This window comes from Numida meleagris, chromosome 1, assembly GCF_002078875.1.
Source record: "Numida meleagris isolate 19003 breed g44 Domestic line chromosome 1, NumMel1.0, whole genome shotgun sequence".
Classification (NCBI taxonomy): domain Eukaryota; kingdom Metazoa; phylum Chordata; class Aves; order Galliformes; family Numididae; genus Numida; species Numida meleagris.
Genome location: NC_034409.1, coordinates 154912533 through 154936179, shown reverse-complemented (window position 1 = coordinate 154936179; position 23647 = coordinate 154912533). Strand labels below are relative to the sequence as shown.

Below are 23647 nucleotides of genomic sequence, written 5' to 3'. Positions count from 1 at the left end.
GGTGTGCATAGGGTGTGGATGATCATATCAAAAGATTTAATTAATATTATTGCACCATTATTGGTGTTAGAGCTATTTATCTTATGTAAGAAAATAAATGAAAACTGCATATATGTAAAAAACTGAAAATGCCTTTGCTTCTTCTTGTTGTCATAGCATACTTGAAGACAGCTTTGTATTTGAGGACTCAATTTTAATCAAATGCTATATTTCAGTGATTTGACCAAAACTTCAAAAGGAAAGCATGTAGTAATGCATGCATGCTTAGTCCTTAGCTCCTGACATACAGAAAGCTGATAATGGTTTATCTTCACTTTTGTGTATGGAGTATAGCAGAGTATTGAGCTGGTCTGAACAGCAGGAAGTTGAAGAAAGAAATTCAATGGAAGTTTGGGGTTAGGAATCTGGCAGAACCTTGATAAATTAAACAATCCATTCCTCATTAATTTACTCTAGCTTCAAATATTTTAAATGCCATTATTCATGATATTTAACCAAACCGGTTATGTATACTCAGAAGCAACAGAATGTAGAGTTTATGTCAGGTCTTTTTCTCTGACAACTGAACACACAGGTCTAGATGGATATGTAAGGAGTAATTATACCAAATTAAAAAAAAAAATTAAATAATGCTAGGCAACATATGTTGCCATTGTACTTCAAAATTAAGACTAACAAAGAAGAGATCTGAAAAGACTTGTATCACATGTACTATGTCACTACTATGATATTGAGAGTCTAACCATTGGTCTGAGAATGTGTAGAACAAACACAAATTACATGTTACTTGAATTCTGTTACCATGAAGTCAGGGAACATAAATTCTACGACCAATATTCAAGCTGGTAAATTCATTCCGGCTTTGCATATGTCCATATAGTGACATAGTACAAATGAACATATAAAAGAGAAGGAAAAAAAATGAAGGGCAGAATGAAAATTTAAGCTCATGCAATATTTAAATTCAGTCCCTAACCTACCACACATTTCTGACATAGCTATGATCAAGATCCTTAGCCACTCTATAATTGCTTTGTTCTGCATCACAAAAATATTTTCTGATGTGAAGATTAAACCCATTAAAGATTGCAAAGTTGCTCAGATATTACAAAGATAACATTTCTGCTATCTTTCCAGTTACTCCTGACATAGCTAAAAACAATTTATTGGAGACAGACCACAAGTCAGCAAACTCCAATTATTACTGAAAAGAAAATGTAATTCTGTTCACTAGAACAAGTATCCATGCAGAAATATTATATGAGGGCTGCTTTGAAAGTAATGCTTCCTATTTTACCTAGGTCACTCAAAAAGTAATGCCTCCAATTCATTTCCGCAACAGCTACAAAGAGCACAATAACACTATTTGATGGAGCAAATTCTCAAGACACTATCTTTCAACACAGCAACCACCCACCACCATTAGCTATGCATTTTCACCAGCAATGAGCCAGAGCCTGCATGCCACACTGAAAGAAGTCTGTACCAGCACAGGTGACCCACAATTCCACTGTTTCACAGCTGCTATGACAGTACCATTGCTAGGCAAATGTTGCCCATGCAGACCATCTTTCACTGGTCTGAAAAGACAGAAACCAGACGGCACCAGATCTAGCCTATACAAAGGATGTGGTAGAACAACGCAGTCAAGACTGGCAATGTGCTCTGTAGTCTTCAAACTGGCATGGAACCTGGTATTATTGCCTTGCAGGAGAAGGGTTGTCTTCTTCTCAGGCCTGACTCTGGAAGTTTGAGCTTTTAGCTCAGTCAGCATAGTGATGTAAGCAGTCAGAGTTGATGGTTTGTCTGAGTTTCTGGAAATGCAGAAGGATCACCTCTTTCCTACCCCAAAAGATGACACACATCATCTTACCTGTTGAAGGCTGAGTCTTGAAATTTTTCTTCGATAGGGAATTCACATGTTGCCACTCCATGAACTGCCATTTTGACTCTGGCTTATAGTGGTGACACCACATGTCATCACTCGTAATGCTGTGATCCAGGAAATTGTTCCCTTCAGCCTTGTATTAGTTCAGTAGGTCCTGACAGATTTGCATACAGTTTTCTTTCTTTTGTGTGAGCATTTGTGGGACTCACCTGACATAAACTTTCTGTTACTCCAATGTTGACACCATAATTTCCAACACATTGAAGCCAATATTCAGCTCCAAACACAGTTCCCTGCTTGTAATCTGCTGATTCGTGCAGATGAGCTGATCAAGACATACTTCATTTCATGGTGAGACAGCTGTGCATGGCTGTCTGTAATGTGGCCTGTCTTTCACATTGCTGTTGCCACAGATGAAATGCACCATCCACCACCTCACTTTGCTCAACCACTGTTTGGTCTTCATCAGCGTTCAGAAAGTGTCAAGGAATGTCAATGGATGCAATTTTTTCCACATGGAGGAATTCAGTGACACCCGTTTGCTTCATATGCACTTCCATGTCAGATGCCATTTTATCAGACTGCCCCTCTGCTATGTTGCGTGGCAACAAAATGTAATGGCGGGAAGGTTCTACCTCTACTTGTCATACCACCAACACACACCTCTGACACTGTGGGCCAATTTAGTAAAATTGGAGGCATTACTTTTGGAGCAGTTCTCATACAAACCAGTCAACAGATAAAAAGATACAGAGAAATTATGCCATGAATGTTCATATATTTCCAGAAAAAGTGTTGGAAGAAGAGTTCCTTTGAAACTTGCACAATAATAAATATCTTCTCAATTATAACACATGAGGAGTAAAAAAATTGCATTGTATATCACCCAAGTCATGAACATAATATGTTTAGAGGTGTTCTAAACAAGCCAAAAGGGCTTGATTCAACATCTGGTATGACCTGAGAATTCTGTGTGTCTTCCAGTTGCTGCTCCAGGAAGTCCTGGATCTTTAATAGGTCTGATTAACCCTATGTGGATGTCTCAGATGTCCTGGGGAACCTCAAATGGTGTTAGTCATCTGACTAAATCATTTTTTACACTGTCTAGGATTTAACATTAAGATAAGGGTATCTTATCTTCTCTCTGAAAATCTCTTTTCAGAGTTTCAGACAAGTAAGAATGAGATGGAAAATTGATTATGACTTTCCTTGGTAGATTAAAAACCTTCTACCACATGGCTTGCTAAAAATCTGTCTTTTCTTCTTCCAGTACAGGTGGTGTCTAACAGTGAAAAATGGACACTGATCAGGATAGATGTTTTAAATCTGATTTAATTTAAATTCAAGATTTGAAACCTAATCTAGATTTGATGTTTCTTTTTACCTACCAAAGATGCAGCACCTTTTGGGAAGGAGAACTGGATCTCCTGGTCTGAAGATTTCTTCTTAGGTGTTCTAAGTGAATAAAATTAATGTTCTAACTACTAATTCATACTAGTATCTCTATAAAACACACTACTTTTAGAAGAACTGAACATTATTGCTGTTATTTTGACATAGGAGTTGTCTCATTTTTGCTTCGCCTGAGAAGTCATGACAAGGAAAGCACAACTATTAGAAAAATCTCAAACCACTAGAAGTTTTAAGATCTGTTGCGGTCTGTTGAAGTCTGTTGGTCTTAATACATTCATAAAAGAATGCACTGCTACTTCTGACAGGAGAAGTTCTTTCATAAGGGGATGATACACAAACAAGAGGCTTTTTTTTTTGATCTCTATGGCAGTTTAAAAACCAAATGCCAAGAAACAATCTCTGTGACATACATTACAGTTGACATAATGCCACTTTCCTGCACTGGTCTAAGAACTAGTAAACATGGCTGAGGAAAAAAAAAAGGGAAAGAGAGAAAAAGGGTCAGCCTTCTACACAGTGTAGAGACAAACACTGACAAACAAAGTTTACAGTCAGCAAATGTAGCTCTAAAATAAACAGGTTTATAGTTTCATTGTGAATAAAATAGAAATGCACTTTGTTTTCATCTGTTTCACAATAGTCTATAGAAACATTATTTCACCGAAATGATGTTGGATTTTTTTAATCCAGTTTTTCACCCTAGTTTAAAAAATGCATTTTAGTTTCCTCTTTAGAAAGGAAAAAAGTGATTTCAGCTGAAGAGACTATGTTAGGAACATACATTTTACTAGCCTGCTCAGGTTTCTGTTAATTTCTGAAAGTGAGGATGAAGGGAATGTAAATAGCATGGCGGCTTACAGTGCCCATCATTCCCAGGTAGTAAGACAACTGGGTTGATATCAGAAGTCAATCTGTTAGGTAAGAATTCATCCATCCTAACTTACCTTTAAATAACAAGAAATTGGAGCAGGGAGGGAGTAAGAAATCAGTCAAAATAAAACACATCAGTTCTACAGCCTTAATAGTCTTTCTGGTCACTGTGTTTTATTTAATATTCTTATTGTCCTGAATTTTCCCACTTTTCCCACTTCACTCTGTTCCTGCTTAGTCATTAATTTTACACGTAGCTATTTAAAAAGTGCACTAAAGTAGCACATTGGAAGAAAGCCTCTGATTGATTAATCATTTATGTCAGTAGAAAAGCCATGAACATATTTATTTGATTTCTGGCACCTTTGTATATACACATCTATAAAATGAGATGTAAATTGCAAAAGATAGTAATTTCAAAGAAAATGTGAAAAAGTTTATGTTAGTGTGCTTTAAATGAGGGGGCTCTACAAGAATGTTTAGCAACATATATGTAACTTTTTATTAACTCTATGCACTCCCTTTGCCTTTTTGGCAATAAATAACAGTATTATGTAGCTTAAAGTTTAAAGATGTAGCTAACAATGACCTATGAACACTACGAAGCAGTTGTCTATTTATAGGTTACTGCCTGCAATCAATACCACCTTCTGTGTAAGTTAATCAATGTTGTCTTTAATTGATTAGCTTGGGCTGAAAACCTGCCAAAGCACTGAACTCCTAAACAGAGGGATAGAGAATATACTTACTACTGTTTGGTTTCCATGCATTGTAAAATCATTTCAGTATTTATTCACGGTCACGAAAATATGAAGCAAAATAAATCTTTACTGAATGCTTCCTCACTGAGTATTCAGCCATAAACTATAAAAGGGAAACAAACAGCTAGAGATGTTGTAAATGTCTAATGTAAAATCTATGTTTAAAATCTGAACTGTACCTGGTTGTTTGACAAATCAAAAAAATCAGGAAAAAATGTCTTTAAGACATTAAGCTGTTAAAGCTAGCAAAGTTTATTCTTCTCAGGGAAAATAAAATGAAATATATTCAGCAGTACAGGGAGAGAGCCCAGCACTTTCTGAAATGTATAAAAACTAAAGCAGTTATTTGCAGATATATTCATTCTGCAAAAGTAATGAAATTCAAGGTGGTACACACAGATTAATGTTGTTATTTATTATTATGTATATAGTTTCATTGAAGTGCATAGCCCTGTACAGATGAATAATAAGTGCATGACCCTGACGTTAATACAAGGTGCTACACTCTGCAGTCAAAATGCAGCTGAAGTTTAAGGCACTAATCAGATGTAAAATGAAGCATTATAAGTGTGCATGACTGCGTACAGGAACAATGTTTAACAAACAAATATTTTAGGAAGACTGAGCAAAAATAAAATACAATAGGGTGGGCTAATCAAATAGATTTAGTAAAGTAGCCCCATTAAATGTCTCTGAGGGTTATTCAGTGAATTTCTAACAGCTCCCACCCCACCAGATCTGAAAATATCTTTTTTGAGCATATAACAAAAGAGAAGAGCAGTGCAGAAAGCACTCTGTCCTTCAGGTTCTAAAATTGAATACTGCACATGCATACATTTTAGCCAATACATCAATTTGTTTGACAAACTCTGGCATGCAGAAAAAGATCAATAAAAAGACAGCAGACATCACTTCCTAGTGGGTCACTGTGACAGCTTTCCTCCATTCTGCTTTTTCACACTTCTCTGATAGCTCAGCTCACTGCTCTCACCTAGAGGTGCTATAACAGTCCTGTCTTGTGACTGCAGTCAGCCAATGCTATAGAGATACTGAAACTGGCTGTCTTACTGAAATTCAGAAATCTTAAGAATAGAGAACTTATGGAATAAACCTGACTTAAAACAAAACAAACAAAATAGCAGACCGCCCTGTCAGATTGCTGATACACTCTTGCAAAATGTGGTGTTTCATAAATATAGACAAACTTTCTTGTTTAATTCTAGGCTGAAAAAAACACTTTCTCTGAGTTTTCCTTAATAGAATAAATGGAAAGGAAATTACTAGGTTCATTTTTTAAATGTGCCCTAAAAGAATAACAGGCTCGGTGGCCTGAAGGTCAAGAATGACTTTTACAGAAAAGTTTTCAAAAGTCAACTATTTTGTCAGTACTGTGTTATAGAACCTTTTTCCATTTCTGTGGATCTAGAATAGTCAGTTGTTTGTTTCCATAAACAGCCTAACTAAGCAGCAGATGTTTCCTTGGGCAGTTATTCAATATATCTAGGAAAAAAAAGAATCTCTTTGCCTTCCAGACTTCTGACAGCTTTGTTTCCTGCTCCTGACTACTTTTCCCTGCTGAAATGTTCAACCTTTATAGCAGGCCTTCACAACAGGTGGGCTGTGGGTCTCTTGCAACTTGAAAAACCATTTGTTTGGCCCATCAGCTGCTGAGAAGCATCATGTACTGTTTGATTTGCCCAGCTGCCAGGAGGCAGCAACAAGATGTCCAGCAGAAAATGCATATCTAGCCTGTCACTGATCCCTCCGAATGCATGTATCTCCCACTCAGCCACCTGGTGAACCAGCAGACACATAACTCACGTTCATACACACATGTTGCCTCACCAGTCAAAGTGGAGTAGTAAGAAAGATTTGGAATATTCACAAGTAATATCTGTGGGAGGGGGTAGGGGATTGTACTTGGTTGAGAGGGAGAAAGGAAATGGGAAGATAACAATATGAGGGGAGATGAAACAATGTTGAATTGGGTCAGCAGAGATGTAGGAATCACTTGGGAAAATCAAATGTACTTTCATTCTGAAAATAACCTGAAAAATCCATTTGAGATTCCTGGCTCTCTAATAAAGTCAAGCAACTTTCTGCTAGAAGTCCCATGCAAGAATAAATGAGTAACAACAAATCCATGGCACTTACTAAGCGGCAATAAAAATGGAACAACTCATTAACAAATGACATTTAAACCAAAACGCAGAATTTACAAGTTCATAGATTGATACGTAGATATATAGATAGATAGAGCTATTTACTTTTCTAAATCAGATACTTTTCTTTTCTTGGGATTAATTCATTAAAACTGTAGAGAACATATGATTCTTGGTTTACATGTGGAGGATGATGGCTAAACAGAAATGGACTTATACTGGCCATCGTAGTCAGTATAATGGGCAAAATAAATGAAGACATTTTATTTAAATACGCTGCAGAGAGAACAGATCTCCCAAGAAAAGAAAGAGATGACAATATTGAAAACTATTTTTTAAATTATTAGTTAATTTGTAAGTAGTCTTGCACCAGAAAATGTTTCCTATCTGTGATTAGTAAACAACATTAGTTTTCTCTAAGTGTAAAAGCAAACTCACATAAAGTTGAAGATCTAGAGAAATTAGAACAACAAGCCTGGTGCAGGTGGACTTGTAAATAAAGAGAGAAAATAGAACTCAGATTGGTTGGACAAACTGACAGAAATCAGGCACTGGAAGACACCGTGAAAGGGAGCTAGTAATAAGAAATGGTTGGCTGACAGTAACTGAGACCGAAGCTGGGGGACCACATGATATGGACTCACTTAGACAAGATCAGGACCAGTGGTTGAAAACAGAAAGACATGGGACAGAACATAGTGCAACAAAGTCATGTTCAGTTATCAGAAGAGAAGTCTCTCTGACGAAGAAATCTTGTCAAGTGCATATGTGGCATAAAGATAGATACCTGGAGATGTTTGGATCTTGCTTAACAAGAGTATTAGGTGGAAGAAGTTAAGATAGAAGGTCGGAATTATGACTGGATATAAATAGAAATCTGGACAAGGATATTAGGACTGACACAAAGGCAGGCCAGAGGCTGCGGAAGAAATGAGAAGAAAAAAAAAAAGCTTGATGGAGACACTTTTAAAAGAACTATATGTTGCAAGAAAAATGAAAGGAAGGATGAAATGTAATCCAAGATTATCTTCATTTATCTCAAAAAATGTCTGTAAAACCCTCATGTCAGAATGGTCATTCCTTAGACCACACTGCTCATAATCATGTATTACAGCTTACTGTCACTTTGTTAGGTTTATTACTGTGTATCACTGTGAAACTAAAGGTTCAAGTCCTACTGTATCCACAAGGTCATCAGATAACATTTCACAATGAAACTTTTGACTCTCTAGTTTACTACTAAAGAAGGAAACCCTAAGAAATGATCATTTATAACACTAGGACATTATTCAAAGTTAAAGCAAAACATTCAACTGTTAGGAAATGCTGAAATTAAGATTTAACATATTGAAGAAATTGAGATAATCTTCCATTCCTCTTCTGTAAAGCATGATGTCTACTGACAAAAATATTGTATATAAACCAGGTATTATTCAAAGCATGAGAACACACACTGAGCACCGGAGATAAAGAAAATATTGGATAGATATCCATTTATTCAACTCCATCCTCGTCCCCTGCACTGAATGAAGTACTGTGCAAAATACAGTATCTAATCGCATAATTAAAGATTATATCACAATGCATATACAAAGATGACAGAACAAAGGTGCGGAAGACAACCTTAATTCTACCACTTCCTAATTTTGGAATGCTTGACTTTACAGTTTTGATAATGGCCTTTTCCAATAAAGTTTTTGATCTCATAAGAAATATAATCACATATTTAGACATGCTTTTGTCAAGATTTTTACATCAGAAATGGAACCGTGTACAGAAGGCTTACAGAATGACTGAAAGTTCCCTTTCAATGTGGAAGTCCTTCAGATAGCTATCTTTCAAACACAAACATAGCAAGAAAGCATCAAAGACTATAATTTGCTGAGATTATTACACTGATTTTGCTTGTTGAAAAATAGATTAAACAAGTCTCAAACCAGTGCAGAAAACAATTTAGGTTAGGTTTTCAGACAAATGACTGAAGCTGTATCTAAGCAATTGTTATTAACATTAAGGGCAGCTGCAGGACAGCATTTTCCTATTACTTAGGCAGCAAAATGTGCCCTTTAGGTCCCTGGCATATGCAAAATTAAATCATAATTTATTTCTCTTCCTCTGTAGCCTTCATAGACCTTAAAACTTCAGTAGAGGACTATGCAGTCAGTATGCTGAGTTGCAGTAGCTCTCTTTCTGTTACTGGATCTGCTCAACATTTCCATTTCCTGACCTGTCCTTTCTGGGAGGGAACAAGTACCTCTGTTTGTTTGCTGATGAGATGAAGAGTTTGAGAAAGGCTGCGAATGGAGGAGAACAGATGGTCCTGGAAACTTTCCTGTGTGTGGTAACTGAATGGCTTTTTTACATGAGGAACAAGTAGTCTGAAGCCATTTAACATTATACATAACTGTATTCTTAATATCAGCCTATAGAAGAGGTGTAGAGCTAGGATAAAGGTGAGAAGAAACAGTCTATGGAAAAGGAATCAGCAAAAGCTCATTTTGCTAAGGGATGAAGAGAATAAAGAGAAAGGCCGATAATCTGCTACAAGGAGAAAGTATTTTTGCAGCTGAATGAGGACTTCATATATAAAATTTGACTGATAGACAAAGGGAACAAGGGTTGGATGAGAGTTCATAGAAAGGGAAAAACTGAAATATTGAAATAGGACAGGAAAACTTCAGAGGATACACAAAATGCAAAGGATCTCTTGAGATATTTGGGAAAAAAAACAACAGTAATAAGCCTGAGAACTCATGGGAACTGAACAGGGTGAGAAAAGGCTGTTAGCAGAGAACGAGGGATCTGGCTTTAGAAAAAGGTGGAATAAGAATATGTAGAATTTGGAAAAGAAAGCAGAAAAGCTATTGGATGAAGCAATCTCTAGAAAATGGGAAATAAATGGAGAAGATAAGCAAGACAGCAGTCTGAGACAGAGAATCTGGTTAAGCTTCCTGTTCTTATCAGAACAGTTTTAGGAGAATTTGGGAAAAGGAAAACATGAAAGAGAAACCACACTAAAGAAATGGTCAGTGGGGAAGACAGTGTAAAGTTTTTTTAGATGAATTTAGGCAGTAGGTAAAGAGAGCTGTGGTTAAATAGAATGAAGATTAGGAATGTATAGGATTTGGGAGGGAAATTAGTGGGAGACAGTAAAATGAACATGGAATTCATACAGGAAAAGAAAAAAAAATGATGCCGGCAAACAAATACATGAGAGGTAAGCAGATGGGGAAGGAAAAATCAGTGGAAAAAAAAAAAGGAAAGTAAGAGCAGCAGCAAATGTCATTGTTCTAAGTGCTTAGTAAGAGGTCTGGTAACAAAACAGTATATAAAAATAAACATTATCTTTGTATGGTACCTTTTTGTGTGGGATGAGGGGATCTTGGGAAACCGGATTGGGAGCTAGGCATAGGCATCTAGTGAACCTACAATATGTATGGAGAAGAGGATAATCTGCTTTATTATAAATTTAAACAAAAGCAAGATAGAAAACATTTAAAACTAGTGTCTACACCAGTTCCTAATAACTTAGTATCTGTATCTGTTAAAAATAAGTATATTTGAATGATTTATTATGATTACTTCTCAGTATTTTATGGATAGTCCAGAAAGCTGTTGGCTATCCAATATTAAAAAAAAAAAAAATCAAAAGAAAGCAAAACCTAAAAAAACTATAATGTCTATTGTTGCTTCTTTTTACAGACTCATATTCAAACTCCTTTTTTTGAATAGCTTTCCCCTTTTACAAGGCTTTATATGAAGTAAAAGTGAATTTGAATGCATTGAAAGGTGCTACAGGATGCAAAATAGAACGTACCCCATTTACCGATAAATGCAATTATCTTCTACACTTAAATTAGTCCTATTCCTTGCAAACAAAAGTGATAATTACAATATTAACATTAAATATAGATCCAAATAGACAATAATCCTTTTATTTATAATAAATAGTAGATAAAACCTTTATTTTAAAATACTATCCTCCTTGCCTAACATTTTCCTAAATGCTGAAATTAGACTTCATATTTTAATTATTTTACTTCCCAACAGGACACTGCAGCTATATTTGCTTGCTTAGTTATAGAACTGCATAACATGTTTAATACAGTAAGTTTAAAAAATGTATCATGATTATACATAAAGCTGCTATTACCCCAGATATGCTTTGATACAGAAAGATATAAAAACAGATATTTCAGAGGAATAAGAAAGGCATAAGTACTTCCCTAGTTAGCATATTCTTCCAGAACCTGAAAGTGTGAATGAAATACTACATTCTTTATTAGAGAATATACTGTTTATTCTACAGAATAATTCTTCTGTTGTACATACAGAAGTATTGTGAATATCATTAATAGATAAAATGTAAATAAATAACTGAAATTTTCAAAAATTGGACGGACATGCTCTTTGTTATCTCCGTAAGACTTAAAAAAAATTCACCCACCGGAGGAAAGATTTTGTACAGTTTTGCAACTAAATTCTCGAAAGAGCCCATTTGTAGTGAGCATGCCTTACCCTGGTGCTGAATGATGTTCCTTCACTGAAACTCTCTGTCCTCGTTTCTGCAAACTACTGCTATGCTAAACATTGAAATCGCAACAGAGAAATTGTCTTTGCTTTTCTCTCAATTCTTCTCTTTCTGATACTAAGGACGATACAGAAGAGGAAACAGAATGTCAACAGAGGAGTTGGGAACGTGAGCTTGATGGGGAGGCAGGAGAAATGGAGAATAAAGACTGAGAGTCTCGATAACAAACAAGAAAGGTGGTTAACAGGGAATGTTAATGGAGTGCAGACTCTAAAAACCACTGGACAAAAGAAGAAGGCAACAAAAAGGGTCAGAAAGATAAGAAAGATTTTGCAATAGAAGATATAATTAGGGTGGTACGAAACTGAGTTCAGAAGAGGATGGTGGAAGAATGGGTTCCTAAGGAAAGGGAAATTAGTGGTGGGGGGAGAAAAAATGTTGAGATAGGAAAGAGTGAGAATAGCCACTGACAAAAAGTGAAATTAGAATGCAGAGAGAGAAACAAGGAGGAACTGATACATGGAGGTACAGGAGTAACAGGGATACATGCTAATGGGGACACAGTGAAAAGGGAAAGGGAATCCTCCTTCCTGTAGTTGAACTGAACACAAAGAGTCCTGACACTTAGCATTACTCATCTGTTAATAACTATTTCTGTAACTGTCACTCCATAAAAATTGATCCACAAAGACAATGAACTCCTGCAATTATATTTTGTGTTGTAAGTCTACTTTGTTAGACAGTTCCTCATGGTAGACCTAGATGTTCCAAACTCTGATACGATGATCAACCTGAGTATATTGAAAAATAAATAAAAAATAAAACACCAAAAAACCCACATTATTTTAATTATGCATTAAGACTGGAAAGTAGAGACAGGAAATGTCAGAACTAAGGTTGCCTTTGAAGTACGATCCAACACCATGATCATCATGGTCCAGTCTTTAACTAAACAACCATCAGTGTCATTTTGTGGGTTTATTTTTTTTCCTCATACCATCTTGGACAGATGAATCAAGGAAAAGTCATCATTATTGAGAATGCTGTCTCTAAGACCTTGGTTTCATTTGTTATGGAAATGTAAATGTTCTAAATGAGCATAAGCCAAGAATAGCTTGGTTAAAAAGCTGAAGTGCTGTTCCTATGTAGTTTGGGATAAATCCTTTAGAATACACACTTCCAAAATACTTTGTAATTCTGTGTTGCTCATCTTATGAATATCTCAGCTCATATAATAAACTGAATTCAATGGGAACAGTGATTTGAACACAGTGAATACATAAAACAATTTGTCACCTCAGTCTTCCCATGACTCTGATTCCCAGGTTTAAAATGGAAATACTTCAAACTTTGCTTCCTTGCAGGAATGGTCTGAAGATCAGTAAATTAGTGTTTGCAAGGAACTCAGTTATTTCAGTGTAATAGAACTGCCTCCAAAGAAATTTCTCCAAAGAAAAGCTTGTCCTTGCACCAAACAAAATAACAAAATGTCTGGTTTATAGCAAATGGGTATGTTGATTGGATTCTTACTAGAATGATGTATCAGATGGTGCTTTGAGTTAGGCATACATTTTATGGGAGGAGAAGCAGGATTCTGGAACAACAAACACGTCACAACCTGTACCTACTTCCCAGGCAACATTCAAACTGGCATATTTCAACTTCCGAGCTATTAACTTTTCAGACAGAACATGCAATTTAGATCTAAATGTTTTTGTTTGTCCCACACAAGGACTCATTGCCTCTTTTGTATTTGTGTATATGCTCAATACCTTTAAATACTGTTGACATTTTATTTTGTTGTTACAGCCTCCTTGTGGCACACTAGTAACAATTCTTTAGGAGTCAGTTAAAGTGACTAAATAATACACAGATTATGTCAAATGGTACTGTTAAGATGATTGACTTCAAAATGCAAAGTAAAGGCAATTGAGTGAGATTACTGGTGCTAACCATCTTAGGCTTGCCTTTGTAAAAAAGCACGTTCATTTACAATTGAAAACAAATGCTGTTTCTTCTGTTTAGTATTCATGCAGGTAGAATTAGATTGTTGACTAGAGAGTACATAATAACACAAATGCTATCTTAAAAATTTGTTCTTTACTAATATCTTGGTGCTTGCAATATATATACATTTAGATTCACAAGGGAAGTAATAAGGCTCTCTTTAGTATTTCATGTACAAATTTACTCAGCAGATTTGTTTTATTAAACTGTAAATAATGGGATGTGGCAAATGAAAAATCCAGGAAGTGAATAAACAGTTTATTCATCATTAATGCTCAGAGTAGCTTATTGAAACACACCTTTCAGTAACTGCCACTGAATATTAGCTATGAAATTCTCATCTTGCCTTGAATGTTATCCATTAACCATTTGCATAGTTGAAAGGCTCAAATTGTTTTAAATCAGCATTTAAAAATAGTTATCCTAAATCTAACTATATATATATTCACAAAAACTGCATTCAGCATGTCTAAGATTCAAGCCTATATTGCTTCAAATTAATTATTCTTCTTTAATTGCACTGGATAAACAGAAATGACCTATTAATTTAAAGAAAATCTATCACCACTGAATATATTCTCTCCTATAAACAAGCAAGACGAACTTGACCTTGTTTGAACTTGTTTTGATGTGGCCCAGATGGTAGGCTACATGCTTGAATAGCAGTCTAAAGCTGAGGAAAAACTCATATAGCAAGATCTAGATTTATAGCCTTTTGCAAATTCTTACCTTGTATTGTCCTTTCAGCATCTGTTCTGCCCCCACTGCGGTCAGCTTCTATCTCTGGGGTCAGAGAGTCTAGAAGCACAGAAAGGTAAGACTGACACATATTTCATTTGATTCTTATAGCCCTTTTTACAACCTGTTACTCTAAAGCTGAATTACAATACAATCAACCTTTGTCAGTTTTTTTTAATGTTGAACAATGACTAGAGGCCAGGACAATTTTTTGTTAGACGAAGGAGATTAATAAGGAATAGATTTTTCAAGCATAAAGGTAGGAAGAAAAAGAAGAAGAAAAAAAATGACTTCTCAAGCTAATAATATAAAATTGTCCTAGTTGGGGCATTCTCTCCGGTTAATTTATTTGCACATGCTATATAAAGTAACAAAACAAAAAACACAGACGCTTCACTTGAATGAAGGAAAGAAGAGAGATTTTCCTTTTTTTTCCCCCTCCCACCATGTTATAAATTTCATACTAACAACCTTCTTTAGACTTAAATTGAAAATTAATGACACAGAAGCAAAAGCTGGCTTCTTACCGTTTAGGACCCTGAGACTATCTGTTGAAGCTGCTTGTTTCAGTGTCTGTTCTGCTTGCTCCCGTCGTTTAGTCTCAAATTCAAGTGCTTCCTGCAATTTCCTCTTTGCCTTCTTTTCCTTCTTTAACCTTTTCTGAATTATTGCTAGAAAGAAGAAAATCAGTGTACTCAAGTACAGATCTGAAAGTTGGCCACGCAATTACTTATTAAGAGTTCCAAGAAACAATACAACTGCAACAGTTCATATAGATTATGTAATTACACGGTATCAATTTAAACTACTTGAAATTTGCTGGATTCACATGTGGAAATTTAAAGAGCCACTGTTCTATACCATGATATTTCTTCTAATAAACGTACGAGGATTTGTGAAAGTGTAAGAAAACCTTGGAACTCAATCCAAACCCTTTATACTAGAAACAACTGGACAGTGCCAGATCCCTAAGCCAACTAATTATTACTTTGCTTTCACAAATGTAAGGGAAAATATTAGGAACGTAATAAAAATTCAGTGCAGAAGGCACTAATTTAGAAAACGTTGTCCTTGTTTCTTGTTCATATTCTACAAAGAAAATGGTTGCAGGAACAGGATGTAAACGCATCATACAAGATAGATAGATTTTAAAGAAAATCCATCATGATTTTCTTTTTTATGTCACCAGACAGTTCCTTCCATATCACAACTAAAATACAACTTGTATGTTCCCTAACTGAAGGAACATATCACAGATTATGTCCTAAGTGGAAAAGAGTAAAACTTTTTTTTTCTACTCAATAGAAGTGAAAGTGATCCTCTAAAGAAATCATATAAAGTTGTAGAGCACATCATTATCTACCCAACCCAACTCCAACCCTTTTTACATTTAGGGTGTTCAGAGACATGCATATAAGAGGCTTATTTACTTCAGATCTTCCTGGATAATCCTTTCCTAGAGAATCTGTTATTTTTACACTAACTATAGAAGAATTACCATTACTAAAATCAGACACTAGGTGATACTAGGCTTGACTATGAAGTTTTATCTGGCCCTTTAACCTTCTCCAAAGTAACCACTTGTATCTGGTTTAGGGAGAAATGCTGGAAAAGGTAAAAATACATGTCCACCACTTCACAGTCTGAATTTTCAATAGTCTGTCATAGCTGCAACTTACACAGAATGCAAATAATGAAATTTCTAAAGGGAACCATCATGATTATTTCTGTTTAATGCATATGCTAAGATTAAGTGCTTTTTGAGTAGCCTTAGTTTTTTTGTGTGTTGCCATACAGAACTGTTCAGACACAAAATGTATATTAGCACAAACCCTGTAGTGAGAATAGCTACATCATTAACATGTAAGACTTTGGAATTTTGGATCTTTCTCATTTTGTATAGTAAAACTACTTTTCAGGCACGTTGCCTTATACTATCACAGAACAGCTAGTATCTATACAAAGGCTAAACTAAATACATTTTGAATCATTGTACCGTTTTAATGTTTTCATTATAAGTACTTTGAAAGTGATTGCAATAAATGAGAAGGAAACATATGTCGCTTTCCGAATTAAAATGTCATCATGGCTGACACATTGTAGATGTGACTACAGCAGTCAGAGCCAGAATTAGCAAGCCCTTACTGTGTAGCTGCTCACAGAAGAGAGATTATCCTACTTTCACTGGTTGATGAGACACATTCTACAGCCTTAGGAATCACTAATTGGAATATTTACAAAGAAGGAAGGAAACAATACAGTAAATAAGCAGCACTGTAGAACATACAGTAGCAGCAGTGGATTTAATGTTCCCCCAAATGGCAAAAAAAAAAAAAAAAATTCAGATATCCTGCCCGTAAAGATATTTGACTTGTGTTAACATGACTAGCAGAAGATAGGCATTGATACAGGTTGCTTAACATGGAAGATCCCATTTACCTAATGGGCTTTGACCTGTGTATGACAGTGCGTATATATTTCTATGCTGTAGCCTTTTAAGGGTATTTCAGTCTTTTTTACAGAATATCTTTTAATAGGGATGTGGTACACTTCTTCCATCTTGCTCATGCTTCTATTAAGATGTGAGACTTTCTTTCAGACATGACATTTGCTACTTGGAAAACTAATGTCAACTAAAACTAATGTAAGGCAAAGCCTTCTATGTATATTTCTGTAAAGTTTCAAAGTAATTACAGTGTCTTATTTTTTCTTTCCTACTTGCTTTTCATAGTAAAGAATAATATGTTATTTTTTCTTTATTTTGTACAGAAGCATCCACCAGTGGAGAGAGTCATCCTCATTACATTTGCTTTACTGCATTACACTATTAAGCGCTCAGATCCATTCCTCTTTGGTTTGACTCTTTCACCAGTGCAATATCATCATTAGAAGGATACATATAAAAGAAGAAGATAATGCATAGTGCAGAAAGTAACATTGTCAATTATCTCACTGTCCTAAGCAAAATAATGGACTCTCACATGCTCTTTCTTGAAATATAAATTTGAGCAAAATGCATTTTGCCTAATTTTTACCTGCTGCAAGTATATGTGTCTAGTCCAGCCTAGTCCATGATATTCCATCCAGTGTTAACAGGAAGAGAAAGAGGTATTCACAGTGCAAATGACCTCACCTACCTGTCTCAGAACAGGACGTAGGAATCGCTTTATTGAAAGCAAGGGAATTTATGCTATTAGGTTAAATGATGTGCTTAATTTCTACACAGCAAAACTCAATTAATGTCAGATGAGTCTCTACCAATACCTTTTCTGTTTTGCGTACTGTTGTTTAACTCTAAAAAAGGCATGCATGATCGAGAGGTTGAGACAGAAGTAGATAAGGATGTGAAGAACTAAGCTATTTTAGAAAACTTCTTTAAAAGTGTAACTATTGCAATTGTACTGAGCAAAATAGATCATTTGTGGACAAAAGGGATGATTCACCGCACAATTTTGATAGTTGTTATTCTTGTAAGTTTAAAAAGGAAAATTAATGATGCCCTGCCTTTTAAAGGGTCAAGGCATGAAATAGGATTACACTGCTTACATGCAGGTAGAGTGTTTGTCAAAGGTATAAATGATACTGGTTGAAAATCCAAGAGTTCTTGGGGTTCCTTTTCTAGATGATTTACAGAAAGCTATATTTTACAAGAAGAGTATTGTAACACTAGCCCTGCAAAAATACATATCTGCCTTGTCTGCTGTTTGTGTTAAGCAGCAAGCTAGACCCACAGGTTATCTAGACCTTGCAATGTAATTAGACAATTTTAAAGGGCAAAACATACATATAGAGAAAAGGAGAGGTATAAAGCAAGATAGGAACATGTATGGAGTGCAAATAGTTAATAGTGAACTGCCTTAACTTTACCACCAGTGTTTTAGAATGGTGTACTATATCTTAATTATATTATATATATACATGAAATCATAAAGAAATGTTTAACATTTATATGTTTCACAGTGGGATCTTTTTCAAGGAGAGCCTTAGCTGTTCCTTTTATTAATATGTTTGACCTACTGCATTATACAAGGCTCACGCATTATTATTAACTTTATATTTTATTAAATAGAGATTGCCTAAGTATGCAGTATATGACTCTACCACATAAGAGCAGAGATGAACTCATAACACCTTGCAGAAACTAAAATTTGATAAAGTTGTGTTTGCTTTAAGTAGCTATCTTTTTTCATAATGATCACAACCTGCCAAAGTCCATAACTGCACCTTCTGTGTTTATATTTGCACTGTGTATTACTGATCTGTTGTAACAAGTTATATTCAAGACAAATGCAGAGATAAAAGAAGGTGTTCATACTAAAAGTCATGCAGATCCTGCACAAAATTAGGATCAGGCAGACTGCAAAACCTGCACTGCAATCAGCCTGCACATAATGTGAGTGTAGGAGAAAAGTTTTGATGAAACACAAGTGCTTGAAACAAAATTAGGCTTCCTAAGGAAATAAATTACAAGGCATTTATGTTTGCTTTATTAAGATACCTCTATTTTTCTGTTCCACAGCCAATTGTTTTTCAAGTGTTTCCCTCAGTTCTCGTTCCCTGAAGAGCTCCATCTTCAGCTCTGTCTTTTCCAGCTGGACTTGTTTCTCTTGAGCTCTGGCATTGTCTATAGCAACCTTTAGTAGTCCCTGCTCAAAAAAAAAAGTTTGATATTGTAATGTCTGAAGAATATTACACTAGGTGACACAATAAATAACTTATATTATTAATCTTCGATTAGTCATGTGAGATTTTACAAATGAAATAATCCTGTTACTGGTTCAAAGCTTCCCATTTATCAAGAGCAAATTACAACTGGAGTGAATTTTAACAAGTGGACAAAAAATCTTTAAAAAGCAGAGTCAAGTTTTCACAGAAAATGCAGGCTGATCTTCAAATATGCATATAACTAATATGAAAAAGTTATAGCAATAAGTTTATTCTTCATAGAACATAAAAGAAACAAGCCTATATTAGCCATTTGCCAGTGACAAAAACAAAGAGCTGTCCTGTTGACAACGAATTGTCAGTCTCATTATTTATCACCTGAAGAATGGCAAATTCAGTCTCTAGAACAACTCCTTATTGTTATTTGTTATTACTATATTCCATATTGTTTCCAAGGAAGATTAAGTTATTGAGATGTTAAGTGGAGGACACTCACAAAGCAGGAAGATCTTTCTGTCTTAAAAAGTACATTCCTGTACATTGTTATCTCATAACAGATGACAAAACACAATCATTCTTAATTTCTTGACTTGGTATGTTTGGAAAAAAATTCTACATTTTTGTTGTTATTGTATCAGGAAATAATTACTCCGCCTATTTTTTTTTTCTTGAGAATTTTTATTCCACAGTTCCTTCTTTTTGCAAGAAAACAGAGAGATCTCAGTATAACTATAACTAATAACTAATAACTAGATAATTAGGACACTGAGATAAAGTGTGAAAAGAGGAGGGGAAACAGGGTCGAAAGAAAGAAATATAGAAAGAGAAAAGGATTCCATATTCCAGAAGTCTGGCCATCAGGCTCTTGGGTCTACACTTGAAGCTCTCTCACTTGATGCTATCAAAATATAGCAGATAATTAAGCATGGCTAGGCATATATGAACATGCATGGATATGAACCTAACTCTTCTATATCCTAGGCAAGTCTCCTGACAACCATAGATCTATTCTGACCCAATAGGGATTTGCTGATATGAAGCAAAACAATGCCAACAAGACAAACTGAAGATGTGGTCTGGTAGCTGTTTTCGGAAAGCTAAAAGATAAAATGTTTAAATTAAAGATCCAGTTTCAGAGCTGCATACTACATACACAAAGTTATGTTCCCTCACCACTTAAGCACGTTTCCTAGATTATATTCCGAGTTTCAAGTTTTTTCATGATTTTTTCTAAATATCCTCCAAAAGAACAAGCCAGCATTATGATACTTGAAAATGGAAAAAAAAAAAAGCACTCTCAAGTGCTAGTATGCACCTTTCTCTTGTTAGCCTTCCTAATGTCAATGCCTACCATGGCACTGACATTAGAACATTTGTGTCCTTCCAACTCTTCTTTTAAGTCTGTTCTTCAGAGTCCATTATTTTCAGTATTCCTCAACCTCATTCTTAACTAAATTGTTGCCTTGAAGGTATCACTAGGAGTTTAATTTTTTGCAGTTCTATTATACTTCAATGTATTGAAGTTTACAGAAGCTGAAAGAACTTAAAACTTTCCAACTGCAAGGACCATGTGGTTACTTAAATGATGTACGCTACGCATGCACAGGACCACATTTGAAAATATTGAACAACAGTTAACTCAAAAAGTGTGCTTACAAATACAATTAAAGTTTTAGCAGCCTTATTCAGAAGAATAAAATATCTAAAACACAAAGGTATTTTGTGTTGTATGTTAAACCTGGATGAGTTCTAAAGAAAATCACATAAAGCTAAATACAAAGCTCCAAAGGCATATGCAAAGTAAAATACACTTTAAAACATGTATAAAGCCTTTACCATCTAGCTTTTAATGTTACTGTTCACTTGAAATCCCCCTCTTAGAATCGTAGAATCTTTAGAGTTGGAAGGGACCTTTAAAGGCCATCTAGTCCAACTCCCCTCCAATGAATAGGAACAAGACAGCCAGATAGGTTTCCCATGGCCCAATTCAGCCACGCCCTGAAAGTCTCCAGGGGCAGGCCACCAACCTTATCACTGGGCAACCTGTTCCAGTGCCTCACCACCCTCGCTGTAAAAGACATTTTCCTTATATCTAACCTAAATCTACCCTCTTTAAGCTTGAAGCCATTTCCCCTTGTTCTATCACAACAGACCCTGATAAAGAGTCTGTCCCCTTCTTTCCTGTAGCTCTTCTTCAGATATTGAAAGGCCCCTATCAGGTCACCTTGCAGCCTTGTCTTCTCCAGGCTGAGCAGCCCCAGATCTATCAGTCTGTCCTTGCAGGAGAGGTGTTCCATCCCTTGGATCATTTTTGTGGCCCTTCTCTAGATGCGCAACAACAGGTCCATGTCTCTCCTGTACTGAGGACTCCACATCTGGATGCAGTTCTCCAGGTGAGGCCTCACCAGCACAGAGTAGAGGGGTAGGGTCACCTCCCTCAACCTGCTGGCCACACTTCTTTTGATGCATCTCAGGATCCGGTTGGCGTTCTGGGCTGTAAGGGCACATTGCTGGCTCATGTCCAGCTTTCCATTCACCAGTACCCCTAGGTATTTTTCAGAAGGGCTGCACTCAATCTTTTCATTCCCCAGCTTGCACTGGTGATGGGGGTTGCCTCGACCCAGGTGCAAGATCTTGCATTTGGATTTGTTGAACCTCATGAGGTTCACCTGGGCCCACTGCTCAAGCCTAGGTCCCTCTGGATGGCATCCCATCCCTCTGGTGTGTTGCCCCAAGTTGGTGCACCCCACAGCTTGGTGTCATCAGCAAACTTGCAGAGGGTGCACTTGACCCCACAGTCATTATCACTGATGAAGATATTAAAGACTATCATTCCCAGCACTGACCCCTGAGGGACACCACTTATCACTGATCTCCTTCCAGACGCTGAGCCATTGGCCACCTATTTATTCTGCTATGCTTAGAATTATCATAAATTACGTTTTCTATAATGGATGCTTCTGAAATACTGAGAAATTCAGATAGGAATTATTATATCAATACCTGGCTCTGGGTTATGTTGGAATCTAGAGTATTTTAATCTCCTACAATTCATCTTACTAGAACACATGACTCATCCAAATCATGAACAAAAAAAAAAGCAGATCTAGGTAAATTATAGAACAAGTACTTGTAGATTAAAAGCATATTGTCAAATAATTTCAAAGATTCAAATACCTTTCCCAAATTCTTGCAATCCATCTTATTAAACCATAAAATCGAGCTGCTAAAACAACTGCCATCTTTACTCAGTTCAACTACATTCATGTACATGTTTCTTCTTCGCTGGGAACAAACAATTAGTAACAAATGAAAGAGATCATTACGTCAAGTGCCCTTTTAGATCACCCCAATTAAAACTTTAGTTTAGCTGTATTTTAATTCTAAGATACCAAATTCTAATTTTCTGCTCTGATTGCTCTTGTTGACTTATCTTTGAAAGAGGTACTCTCAGTGCAAAGTCTAGAGATTATTTAGCAAGATGCCAATGTTGGCATCACTTAATGTGTTGATTGGTTGTATTATCAGTAGCAGTTTAAAATAAATTACTGTTAAACTATTATTGTCCTTGGCTAACAAATATTTTTAAATATCCATGAATGAACATAGAGAATAATTCTAGTGTAACAGACTTGTGTAATTTTATATTAAAAATCGCTGCATAGTATGAAGCTGCTAAAACCATACTACGTTTGCTGTTGAATTTCTGTACCATACTTCCTCCTCAAACCTTTCATTTTTTTAAACTCTCTGCTAACGTAGCTAATGGTAATACATTACCTATTGCTGCTGATTATGTCTGAAAAATATTAGCTTTTTGGAGCCAAGACACACTAGGGACTACTTATAAGCTACACAAAATTAAGTTTCATTTTTAGAAGTTAAATCAGTGCACATCAGTAGGCGTCCAATGTAGAAAAAAATCTGCACTAGAGCCAAACTGATGCATATGCAAAAGTGCTGTTGCTGCCAATGACATCTCTAATGCAAAAATACTGGAAACATTCAGTACCTCTCTGTATTCGATGAAGAAGGGGTTGAAAAAATAAACTAAAAAGTACAGCATCTAAAAATCATCAGTGCCCTTTGGAACAGGAATAGCAATTTCAGAGTTGCATGAAATTCTATTAATTCTCCCAGTAGATCATCTGTAAAAGATTATACAAAATACAGTATGTCCAACTTGTATTTGCTATGGCTAATCCTCTAACCTGATATTAAATCAATATGCTGCCAATGACAATGGGAAATGCAGTGCAACACAGGACATTAACAAAAGGAAAATATTTCCCTTTAGGGAAGGTCAGATGTTAGGGAGGCTGGATAATGATAATTGTAGTGAACATACTTAGGTTCCAGATTTGTTTTTAATACAGTGTGGCTCTATCAGGAGCCAGGCTTTAAACATGTCATGCCATTCTTCCTGTCTGTCACTGTTTATATATATATAATTTCAGTTTAATATAAAGGATTGACATATTTCTCTGGAAATTCATAGAACATTCTGATTTTTTTTGTTTGCTTTGTTTACTTGTTTGATATTTTCTACTGATAAGTCCTCTAGAAATATTCTTAATAAAAAATTAATTTGATGTATGGTCAATGTTCCTTC

The 23647-nt window shown here is 35.7% G+C and overlaps 1 protein-coding gene across 5 annotated transcripts in view; it reads right to left on the bottom strand.

Annotated features, from left to right (window-relative positions):
* The window catches only part of DACH1 (dachshund family transcription factor 1), a 204387-nt gene that overhangs the window by 21534 nt on the left and 159206 nt on the right, over positions 1-23647 (bottom strand). For 4 of the 5 annotated variants that reach the window (XM_021417576.1, XM_021417586.1, XM_021417614.1 and 1 more), the window contains 3 exons: positions 18869-19016; positions 14898-15041; positions 14362-14430 (listed from right to left, as the gene is read on the bottom strand). In XM_021417576.1, the coding sequence (XP_021273251.1) occupies positions 14362-14430; positions 14898-15041; positions 18869-19016 (361 nt within the window). Of the gene's footprint in view, positions 1-10452; positions 10520-14361; positions 14431-14897; positions 15042-18868; positions 19017-23647 lie in introns of all 5 variants that reach the window. The other variant, XM_021417595.1, reaches the window with a different exon arrangement.